General features: G+C 41.2%; 1 protein-coding gene across 3 annotated transcripts in view; it reads left to right on the top strand.

Annotated features, from left to right (window-relative positions):
- PARD3B (par-3 family cell polarity regulator beta) overlaps nt 1-12,244 on the top strand; it is a 1,005,179-nt gene that overhangs the window by 708,138 nt on the left and 284,797 nt on the right. For all 3 annotated transcript variants that reach the window (XM_049615864.1, XM_049615867.1, XM_049615866.1), the window contains 2 exons: nt 1,811-2,017; nt 2,756-2,993. In XM_049615864.1, coding sequence (XP_049471821.1) covers nt 1,811-2,017; nt 2,756-2,993 — 445 coding nt within the window. The remainder of the gene's footprint in view (nt 1-1,810; nt 2,018-2,755; nt 2,994-12,244) is intronic.

The following is a 12,244-nucleotide window of genomic DNA, read 5'->3' as shown; positions in this document are numbered from 1 at the left end:
ACACTGTTGCCTGTAAAATGCAGTGTTTGTTGTCATCATGTATATTGTTCAAGGTGCAAAATCGCCTCCTGTAAGCTAACGGCAAAACTGTAAAAACAACATCTGGTCTTTGTGTTTGCCTGCTTGACTAATCTTATCAGGGCAAATCTAGACTAATGCTCTTATTCTAGAGATGAGGACTCTGTGGGCCAGTGTCAGTAGCTTGACTCTAATCAAGTAGAAGGCAGAGGCCAAGTGTATCTGTAGGCAGTACAGAGCAGAAATGCTGAAGTTAGACTGCCTGAGGACAATTCCCAGTTCTGACGCATATGGAGTGTGTAACTTTATACCAGTCATTTCACTTCTCTGGGCATGAGTTTCCTCATCTGTAAAATGGGAAAGCAGCGCTACTGTAAGGACCGTAGTGAGGTAATGCAGGTAAAGCACTTAGAACAGGACTAAGCATGCTGTGCAATTAGCTATTAGAATTATTGTCATCATTCTGATTACTTATAACATATTCAGAACATATGCAAAAGAGTGTATTATTATGTAGCTCTGTGTGTGTGCGTGTGTGCATTAGGCCTTTGCTGCACTGCAGTATTCCTTGTTTTGCTTAACACTGGGTTAAACTGGCAGCAGCGTTCATGGTAGCGGCCATAGGAGAAGCAAAAATAGTGATGATAGTAAGAAAAGACGGTGTGGCTTATTGAGCCCTACTCTGTTTTAGGCATTGAGTTAGGTACTTTTATGTACCTAATCCTTAAAGCATTCTCCATCTGCATCTATTGAAATACTGCAAAGTAGTTCATTCCCAGAAATGCAAATGTAGCCTCTGTGTGGTAATAATGTTCATAACTGGAGAGGATCATGAGCTTTAGCCCTGGTGGAAAAGGGCCCTGATAGAATTCCTTCCATCTTTAAAATAATCTTTGTGCTGCTGGTATTTAGATAGCCTAATCCTGCCGTAGACAACCAGAAGCCTGGCTGTGGCTGGGGATGGAGGTCACGGCATGAGTGAAAGGGGGCAGGTATGCAGGGAGAGCCAGTGTAAATGAAAAATATTGTATATCGGAAAACAAGCTACTAAAATTCACTTAGTTTTTTTTTTTTCTTTTTGGACTTGTATATTATATTTAAATATTACTTCTTTTCTAGATACCCAAATAGAAAGACAATTTGGAACAATAAGCATTGACACAGACAAGTTGTTTTCTTTCTTGCTTTGCTTTATTTATTTATTGACTAAATAAATTGCCTTCATGATACATTAATAGCCACTAGAGTAAAGTGTTTAATCACAAAAATTACAATCACTTCAATGCTCTTTGATTTCCTTGCAGTATATTACTCAATAATCATAAAAATAGTGGTGGAAATAATAAAAGCTAGAATGTAGGGAACATTTGGGATGTGTACTGTGAGAAGCGCTCGTCATCTCAGATGCCCTGCGTGTGTGTGTGTGTGTGTGTGTGTGCACATATACACACAGTCTCATACATATAGTCTCCAGATACTGCTGGAATCTTTCAAACTCATATATATCTGTGTATGTCTGCATATATGCACATATGCACATTTATTTAATATATATCATCGTGTTAAATCTCACCACAACTTTATAGAAAAGGAAAGTAAGGCTCCAAGAACTCAAACCACTTGTTCCAAGTCACAAAAAAGTTGGCACACCTGGGGTTTAAGCCCCAACCCTACGTACTCAACACCCCCTTTTGTAAGATGCTCAAACAAATATTTTTGGAACAACAGACTTTCCCACTACGCCACACTGTCTCATTTGGGAAAGGGTGACTTTTTGCCTTTTCTTTTCCAGAATCTCCGAGCAAAGATTTCGGTCCAACTCTGGGGTTGAAAAAGTCCAGTTCCTTGGAGAGTCTACAGACCGCGGTCGCTGAGGTCAGGAAGAATGAACTTCCCTTCCACAGACCCCGGCCACACATGGTTCGTGGCCGTGGCTGCAATGAGAGCTTCAGAGCAGCCATTGACAAATCCTACGATGGACCCGAAGAGTTAGAAGCTGGTAGGACAAAATGCTTCCTTCCCGGGTTTCTGCATCTCAGTATTATCCACGAATCATGGGCAAGAATGTATGCTTAACTACGAAGAAAAATGATTTAGGGATCACAATTATATTTTTGATATTAAAAGTAATTCATTTTCCTGATGTGTTTTGCCCTTTGGCTTAACGAACATGGAATTGGGTAACACAATATGCAATTTATTTGACAGTGCAAATATGCTAAAGAAATGTTCTCCTTCACCTTCTTACAAGGACCAACTGTCATTTACCCTTAGGGTAGGAGCAGTAAGTATGCATTTCTTGACATTCTTATTGAAGTCATTAGAAGCAGCATCAACCTGAGGACTGACTGCATTAATTGGGCAGAAGCAGTTAGGTTACATTTGTGCTCAGAAACCTCTCCTGGAAATACACTCGCCCTGTTTGTTTCCCAGCATATGGGCTTTCTGAGCCGATCATGGTTAACAAGCTGGCTTTCAGAGATATTAGTGTTTTACCACATATCAGACCTTTCATACCACCGGCCAAACCACCAATTGGTCCCCACTCCCAACATCAAACCTTGCTCGAAGTAACCAGATTTCGGCAGTTGTCTCTTCAAAGGATACACGTAGCCACGTGGAAGGGTAGAACTCTGGAAGGCCTTATTCATTCTTCTGCATTTTACATTTGAACTTTTCTTGATATACTAACGGAAAGTGCCCCTGACCATGTGTATTGATTTTTCTCTCCGTACAGACGGTCTGTCTGATAAGAGCTCTCGCTCCGGCCAAGGAGCTCTGAATTGTGAAGCTGCCCCTCAGGGGAGCTCTGAGCTAGAGGACGTGGAAAATAAAGCCAGGAAAATCAAAAAACCAAAAGAGAAGGAGAAGAAGAAGGAAAAAGGCAAAATGAAAGTCAAGGAGAAAAAGCTGAAAGAGGAAAACGGAGATCCTGAAAGGAAAATAAAGAAGAAAGGATTTGGTGCCATGCTGAGGTATGGACTCGCTGTGAAAGCACCACAGGATTCTTTTGCTTTCTGGCTTCTCCTGGTGAGATCGCTCATCTGTGTGCACCCAGGAAAAAGTCAGGCTTTCCCTCCTTTTTAGCCAAATGGGAAAAATCTGAATTGCGAATGTGCTTGTTCCTTTTCTGCAGAAGCAGAAGGAGCCTTCTTGGGTGGCTCCGGAAGCTCGTGGTGATGACAGGAGGCTGTTACAAATTTGTTGTGAAAGGAAGGCTAATGCCTGGTAGAGATACAGGCAGTGCCCGCGGTCCTTGGTACCAAAGCGTTATGCGGGTAAATTGAACGCCTCTTCCATCCGTACAGGGAAAGCAAGAGGCGAGGAAGTCCCCAGCTGCTGCCTCTACAACACCTGCTCGGTGTTAGAGAACACAGGGTACTGAACCGCCCTCACCTGCCGCGTAGTGGTAGGTGTGTGCGTGGCCGGGCCTGCGGGTGCATCGGCTCTGAGCCATGGAAGCCCTGTGGTCAGTGGACATGTCACTGGATCTGAAGTCAGATGAGCCTGTTCTTGGTCCGTGACCCTCCTCACACAAGCCGCTGGGCTTCACATGTCGCCCTGAGTCTTACTGTGTTCCTTTTCACAGTGAGGCGAGCGTACACACTCTCCCAACTCAGCGGGGCTGGGGCACGAGATTCTGTATGCAGCCAGCCTGTCCAACGGGCATGGCTCAGCAGGGCACAGTCAGAAAAGCACGTTGTCTCTTCTCCTACAGCTGCTCCCAGATCTGCTTTGTTGACACTGACAGAGTGTCCACAATTTGATGACGTCACTCCAACCGATGGCTTTCTGGTCGCTTTGGGGATTAAAACTGCCTCTGCGTCAGGGTCTAAAATGCCAGTCTAATGTTCTCGAAACTTCCCGGCCCTGCCCCTCAAGCCTCAACCCCAAGGAGGGGCCCCACGATGTGGTGGTAGATTCCACCTTCTCCTGCTTCTCAGTCTGTGGACCCAGCGGGGAGGGAAGGAAGGGCCTTATTAAAATAGTGGTGGAGTTGTGCTCAAACAGGTGTCTGGATCTGGCATAATCTGCTGACGGGGGCCTTTGTGGGCTATTTTTGTAGATTTTTCAGGAGTTCCTTATTGCCGCTACCTAGGAGATACATTTCCCACTGACCTCCTGAGACCCTCTGGCCCTTCATCTCTGACCTCACACAGCACACCCGGAGGTCTCCTTCCCCCCACCCCTGGCGGAGAGACTGTGATGGTGACAGTTCGAGATGGCTGTAGCCTAACCCTCCTTCTGCAGCATCCACTTGGCTCGCTGGAATTGCTGAGCTCTTGCCCCCCCCCCCCAAAGATAGAAACACAGCCTCTTCTCGTTGCTCCCCTCTCTCCTCATCCTGCCGTAGGGATGCCCCAACCAGCCTGGCACGTTCAGACTTCTCTATGGCAGAGCCGAGCCCCATTTTGTGCCTCCCTAGCTCGACAGCCACGTCCCAAACCCTTGCAAGCTCTCATGCATGGGGAAGGGAGCGGGTCAGTAAATGTTTGCAGGTCTCAAGCAAACAGGTAGGAAGGGGGATTGCCGTCTCCTCTACAGCCTTCACATTCTCTCAGGGGTGTTCTTGCAGCCTTCTTATTTATTTTATTGGGGGTGTGAGGGGGAGACACCCCTTTGCATTACTTTCTGTATTCCTGTAATTCTCCATCACAGAAAATCCCTCTCTCAGGGTCTACTTTTCCATGGGCTAAAGGTGAGAGGTGAGAGGTGATGCTGGCTACTTCTTATTAAGCCCCTAGGAGATTTCTCTGTCAAGAATGCTGGGTGGCATTTGTCATCAGATGTTTTCAGTTTGGGGTTTTTCAACTGAAATTTCAGACAGAAACGCAAGTTCCGTTCCATGTCTGTTATTCATATATAACACATGAACATAAATATAATCTGTTATTATATATATATATAAATATGGAAAGAGAGAGAGAGAGAGATCTTGAAATTGCAACGTCACATTTAGGCGATGCAGATAATACTGACACGGGGGGACAAATTTCTCAGTAGGCATTGGTTTGTTTTTCCTGGTGGTCTCTATAGACTCTGTCTTTCCAGTTGACATTTTGAATGTTAAACTTGCCCTTTTTCCAGGTAATTATTATGATTGCCAGAATTTGAGGGCTATGCTTTAAGCATCCTGATAATAATGACACACACAATACAAATATATAGAGAGAATTGCCTTTGAATTTATTTATGGAGCTCAGAGGTTAACAGTGCAGGCTCTGCATGGGGAATGCTAAATTCAGTCCCGGCCTTTCTACTTCTCTTTCTAGGTAGCATTGGGCACATTATTTAATCTCTGTGCCTCAGTTTCCTCATCTGAAAAATGAGAATTAGAATATACCATTATGATGAGAATTATATTGGTTTGGTTACACGTAACATGCTTAGAATGGCACCTGGCAAGACATACACATTCAATAAATGTTAATTATTGTGGTAAGCAGAATAATGGCCACCTAAAGATGTCCATGTCCCAAACCCTGATACCTGTGAATGTTATGTTGCATGACAAAGGCAAATCACGATGCAGATGGAATTAAGGTTGCTGACCAGCTGACCTTAAGATAAAGGTGCTTATCCTGGATTTCCCCCAATGGCCCACGGTGATTACATGGAGCCTTAAAAGTAGAAGGTGTGGCTATGGAAGGAAGGTACAGAGGAATGCAACATTGCTGGCTTTGATTTGGAGGGAGGTGGCCATGAGCCACGGAATGAGGGCAGCCTCTAGAAGTTGGGAAGGACAGAGGAGTGGAAAGCCTCCAGAAAGGAACGTAGCCTGCCAAATCCTTAATTTCAGCCCATTTCTATTGTTTAAGCCACTAAGTTCTTAGAAATTCTTTTTACAGCATCAATAGAAAACTAATACAGTTGTTATAATTACTATTACTACTTCTACAATATCGTACTCATTTATAAGGAAACAATTTCCTCTTTAATCTAAGGTGTTAAAGAAAAAAACCGTAACGATTTAACTAAAGTAGGCTATACATATAAAAACTGTTCGAACTTCACATATCCCATTTTCTAGAATATTCCTAAATCAAGCCTTAGCTCTGTGTTTCGTTTCAGATGCTTTGATTTGGCACGTTCAGGCCCCGTTGCCCATAATTCAGAGACAGCTATTCTTTGTGTTGCCCAATAGACGCCATATTGGCCTGTGCTGGAAATCACAGGCCCTAGATCCTTTCGACATCTAGCAACTCCGCTTTGTTTCCTTCTCCTGTTTTAGCAAAATTAAGATCTGAAAGGTGGTGTTTGATTTTATCTCCAGTGTAAAAATAGCAACTGTTTTCCATAGCCTTTTGCGTCTGAGTTTGCGAGCATATTGGAGTTGCTGCTACATGCACACTTTCAACAGCAAAGAACACAAAAGCTGTTACCATTAGCCAACAGATTTTGCTTGAATTCTCATCTGTTGCTCAGATGCTATTGACTTAGTTTCTTTCTTATTTAAAAAAGATTGATCGCTTTAAGCTTCCCTAGGAGTTGGGTGTGTGGTTTAAATATGTATTATTTTTTCCATTATCTGCGTTCACAGCCACTCTCCCGACATGGAGCTTTCACGTAGGATGTTGCCCCTGTGCCGTGCACAGTGGCACCTGGCCGAGGGCACGAGTGGGGACCGAAATGGCCTCCCTCCCTTCACCAAACCATGCGCCATGAAGGAGCGAATGTGTTAGCAGTGGCTTTGCTCTCGCTTGTAAAAAGCTAAGTGTTGTGTGCTTTTCTGATATCAGCTGGTCCGTTTGTGTTAATGATATGTAGTCGTATGGTTTAGCTCGTTAGTTAATTTGACCTCCTCCTGATCCTTTTGAAAAACTTACGGGGATCTCATTAATTCATACCTTTCAATGTGTGGTCTGGTTCCAGTATGCTTTGCTGATTTCAGAATTACCTCCTCGTAGATTCAACTGTGGCTCTTACACAGGCCATGAATTATGATGGCAAACTATGCAGATCAAGAACCTACCCACTTTCCTAGTTTCTCCGAATCCTGTTTACCTGCTGTTGAAAGAGAACGTTAGGGGATCGAGGCGCTTCAATTTTTTTCATCATGTGTCTGGCTTCCTTAGGGCATTGTACTCTTCATGGCAATACCCGCTACCATGCCTGTGGCTCCTTACAGCTTCTTGCAATCTGAGGCTCAGACCCCCTCAGTACACAAGCCAAATGCTGTCAGCCCCAGGCTGCTTTCCTGGGCTCTAGCAGATATTTTCTAAGCATTGAAGAGAAATATCCTTTAGCTAACAAAATCTTGCCCAGTCTAGAGTGGAAAGCCTAGCGTTCAGTCCCTGATTTCTTAATTATTTAATAACCTCGTGGATCTTTACGTTCCTTAAACTGAATTCTGTCCCAGATCTGTATTTAAAATCCACTCCTTTATATCATACTTGGCTGTTGTTTCCTTTTGATAGTATAGGCCACTCACTTCAAAGACCTTTGAATTATCAACTTGTGCTGGACCCTGAACGGAAAACTTTGACCTCGATCAAGTACATTTTCTATACCCTTTGTGCCATTTGGTACCAGAAGGAAGCGTGCCTAGTAAACTCCTTGTTGACTTTGCTTTGATTAGCAAATAACAAAGTGCAAAACCTGCCAATAGAAAACGTCACCTCTGTTTCAAAAATTTGTTTGCCCATAGTCATTTGATTAATAATGTATATTGAATGCTTACTCTTTGCCAAGCGCATTCATAATTACTCTTCATTTATTCCACATTATCTATCAAAGGCTTATTTTGCATCAGGCACTGTTCTAGTCACTAGGCATACACCAATGAAGTCCTTGCTTTTATGGTGTTCTTTGGGTTTTTTGTTTTGTTTTGTTTTGGTTTGGTTTTTTTTTTTTTTTTTTTGTTTTAATGAAGGAAAACTCAAAGACTTTTGAATGTCTTACAGTGAGTGTAAAACCAAACAAGCAAAATATCACATAAACATGTAAATTACTTGTAGCAATGGATTTCCCAGGGAGAGGTGAGACATTTGGCTGGGATGGATACCTCTGGGACAAAGCACTACCTTGTCAACTTGAGGGAATCAATAGTCAATTTATTTGGTGCTGAACAAGACAGCCAGGCTGTGGCTCCTGCGTAATTTGCATTCCAGTGACGAGGAGAGAATAAACAAGTAACTCAAAATAATTGAGATTATTTCAGACTGTAGCAGGTGTTATGAAGAAGGTAAAGTCAGAAGGGATGGGGTCATCTCCCCCATAGTAACTAACTGCCTAACAGGCTGTGTATCTGCCCAGGCTCCACTTAATTTCAGCAGATTTGTTATCAGAACCTAGCATGCTGTGGTCCTAAAGCCAAATCATTTTATGCCTGCTCTTTTTTTTTTTTTCTTTTTCAGCATACGAATATGAGGTTATTTTTAAACCAACCTCACATAAAGCTATAACAAAACGCTAACCCAAACTGTGTCTATTTTAGTACATAAAGGCCTATTACACCTGAAGTAAACATTCTGAAGACATGTGGGCTGTTATCTAAATGCTGGACTTGATTTGTAGCTGGCTGTGTCAGTGCTATTCCTCCTAGCCCATCAGTTGGATATTCTTTTTTTTGTTTATTTTTTAAGTAGGCTCCATGCCTAATGTGGGGCTTGAACTTAACAACCCCGAGATTAAAGGTCACATGCCCTACTGACTGAGCCAGCCAGGTACCCAGTTGGATATTCTTTGTTTCTTAACTCAGGTAAGGTAGGTATACCCCAGTGATACGCTGGCTCAGTTTCTACGTAGAAAAGACTAAATTATGAATCCTAATGACAGAGGAATTTTTTTTTTAATCTAGAGGCATCAGCTTTTTATTTCTAACCTTTGGGAATGCTAAAACGTCTGTTTCATTGGTTTTATACTAATATACTGTTTTATTGAAACTAGGGCAACTCTACATAAGGGCATCTTACTGTGGATTGTTTTAAAAGGAGCACCTTCTGGGGCACCTGGGTAGTTGATTTGGTTAAGTATCTGACTCTTGATTTTGGCTCAGTCATAGTGTCATGGTTTGTGAGATCAAGCCCTGAGTCAGCCTCTGCACTGACAGGGAGGAGCCTTCTTGGGATTCTTTCTTTCCCTCCCTTTCTGTCCCTCCCCTGTCTGCACACATGTGTGCTCTTGGTTTCTCTCAAAATAAGTAAATAAACATGAAAAAAAATAAAAAATAAAAGGAACACTTCTGTGCGCGCGCGCGCGCGCGCGCACACACACACACACACACACACCTTCCTCCATCACCACAAACAACACAGACATCATCACCATTAATTAATACTTAACCTAGTTAAAAACCTTTTCATTACAGCCTCTGTGGCCTTCATTAATCCCTTTGAGTCTCAGTCTACTCAGCAGCGCATGGGACAGTAACACACCTTCTCCAAGTTGTTGTGAAATTGAAGTTAATTGATGTAGGCAAATCTGTCACTGTAGCGCCTGACTTGGTAGGCTTTACTTTTTGTCTTCCTGCGTGGCCTTAGCCAGCCATCAGATTCTGCCTTTGACTTGGAGCCCATTGAATTTCTGTTTCATTTTTTTCCCTCTAATTGCTATTGTGTCATGCTAATCTTTCTTCAGACTGTACAATTTTGTTTAATAAACTATAAGAAGTAATGACATAGCTAAAATCATTCAGTCATTTCTATCTTATAAGCTTTGGGTCACTCCTTTCTAAATATAACTTGAACTGTTTTCAAAGGTCATCTAATTATTTGGTGGTATTGAATACGAATAGAAAATGGACTCAAATGGAGAAACAGGATTTTTTTCTTTTGTATTTTTTTCCTTCATGTATTTTATTTCAGACCAGAGTGTATGGATGGGTTTTGGACTTGATATTCTCAGTGCATGGCTCATAGTTATTTCATTGAGTTGCCTTGGAAGTTGTCTTATAATACATTACCCATAAAGATACATTTTGACTTGATTTTTAAATTAGGTTAGATAGAGACTGAATACTTAAATCTCCAGGGAGCATGACATCTGTCATACATTTTTCCTCTTTACCTTGATCCCATAACGGCTGTTATAGGTCTCATGTACAATAAATGTAATGTGGCTGTGCCTGTCATTACCTCTTTCTAGATAGTGGTTGTAAAATGTCTGGGTATCCCTTCAACTTTATGGGTATGAAGGGTAACCTATCTAATGTAGCCAGGCCAATGAAATTTTAACAGTCATTTCCCCAAAGGCAAAAAGGCCAACAACAAGCTGGAGATAAGGTGCTTTGCTTCATGAAGTAGAGGCCAGTTTGAAACATGAAATTTCAGATGAAACATGAAAGCCAAAGTAGGTCAAACTTCTTCATTCAGCTGCAAGCTGTATACAGAAATACATTGAAAACAGAGAACCTTACAGGATCAGGGCGAAATGGCTACATGTATTGAGCGTGAGAGAAATATATGCCTGGCAAAGAAATACATTTGCATGTCAAAGGATACTTACAGGTACAACCATCCATCCTTTTTCATGGCTCACTACGATTGAGTGAAAAAGGAATAGAAGCTGAAATACATTGAAATTTTATTAGGCTTCTTTTTTGTCTTTTTGGTAACTGCATTTTCTCACCTCACAATGCATCTTAAATTATTTACTTTCTCTTTCATAATATGAACCACGAATATTTTGTTTCTTCATTTTACTAATTTGCCAATTTTCCTTTGAACTAAGTGCCCTAGCAATTTTAATTTTTCATTCGAGTTAGGAAGAGAAATGACCCTCCCCCCCCCCTTTTTTTTTCATTATTACTATCACAGGCCTGGGCTCAGAATGCTACATTTTATGACCAGCAGTGTTGAGCCCGTAATGGAATTGCAAAGTAGAGAGTGTAATATACCGATATTGACTGCCATTAAACCCAGTGGTGTGATAGCTGATAATATTTATATATTTATGTATTATACATCCTAGCTTTTGTTCGTTTGCAACTAAGCACCAGAGAGGAAAATTAGCATGACAATAGGAATAGATTGCAAACAGAAGAACGTAAAGAAGTGGAAGGAGAGCCTCTGGGAATAGGGCAAGTGATAGAAAATGATGAAGATAGAGGCAAGTATGGTAACTAAAAAGTATAGATTAAATTTGGATCAAACAAATTTAGGGTGGTGTGGCCAACATTTATTTCTCAAGTCAAAGAAGACCCAGAGACAGATGGGCTGAGTGCATAGACAAATGAGCCGCTGCAGTGCCCCACGCACAGAGTTTATTTGGTGTCTGACTTTAGTAATTTTTTTCAGCTGTCACGCATGCCTGCAAATGTTTGTTTATCACTCTATCTGTTTTCTTTCAGTATATGTTCATAGAGCAGCGAGGGGCATAGATGGAGTTAATTAGTATAAAAATGTATGGGTAGCTTGTTTTCAAAATCATTTTAAAAGCTGATTGCTGTTCATCTCCTTTTCTTCCTACCAAATGTAATCTCGATTCCTCCGTCGCTCTGTTTATGACTGTCCAAAGCAAGACGATTTTCTCGTATTTTTCATAATAACAAATGATCACACAGAGTGTCAACCAAAAGGCTTATTTGTGTAATTAGGGTTCACTTCTTCTCTTAATATGCGTGCACAACTCCCATTAACGGTAATGTGAATTATGAAAGAGCACCGAAGAAAAATAGACCCCTTTATCTCATTACTTTTCTTGGATAATGAGGTTTAGATTTGTTAACAGATCAGAACAAAAGTCCAGTGGAAAAAAGAAAGATGTCGGCTTAACTTTTAAAGAAATTGATATGCTAAAGAGAACTTTCACAGGTGCTAAAGTGGAAGATACACATTAATAAATAAACTTCATTAGCATTTAAGGTGAAATATAATCATTTAAAATGCTGGATTAATAAAATGCAAAGGATTTCCTAATGGACCTATTTGCATACTCGTATTAAATAACTAATAAAACATATTAACAGCAAGTTTACTCATATATATAAACACTTACAAGTTCCTAGTTGTGACTGCATTTGCCTAATTTGCTTTGTAGCATGTCCAGCACAATGTCGTGTCCTTGTGCAATGTTTACTTAATACTATTAGATAATGACATGTATAGATTTAATAATTTGCTTGAGGGAAAAATGAAATTAGTTCTTTGTTTAGCACCTTTTATCTGAGAACTTCAATGTAATTTGCTAGCATCCATCTTTAAGATGCATGGGAGATGAGGGTGGCAAATAGTAGCTTTACTTCGCAGGTAATAAAGAATGAGACATTGAGAAGTGAATCTGCCTG

This window comes from Panthera uncia, assembly GCF_023721935.1.
Source record: "Panthera uncia isolate 11264 chromosome C1 unlocalized genomic scaffold, Puncia_PCG_1.0 HiC_scaffold_3, whole genome shotgun sequence".
Taxonomy (NCBI): domain Eukaryota; kingdom Metazoa; phylum Chordata; class Mammalia; order Carnivora; family Felidae; genus Panthera; species Panthera uncia.
Note: the sequence above shows the minus strand (reverse complement) of the source record. Positions and strands in the feature narration are given on the sequence as shown.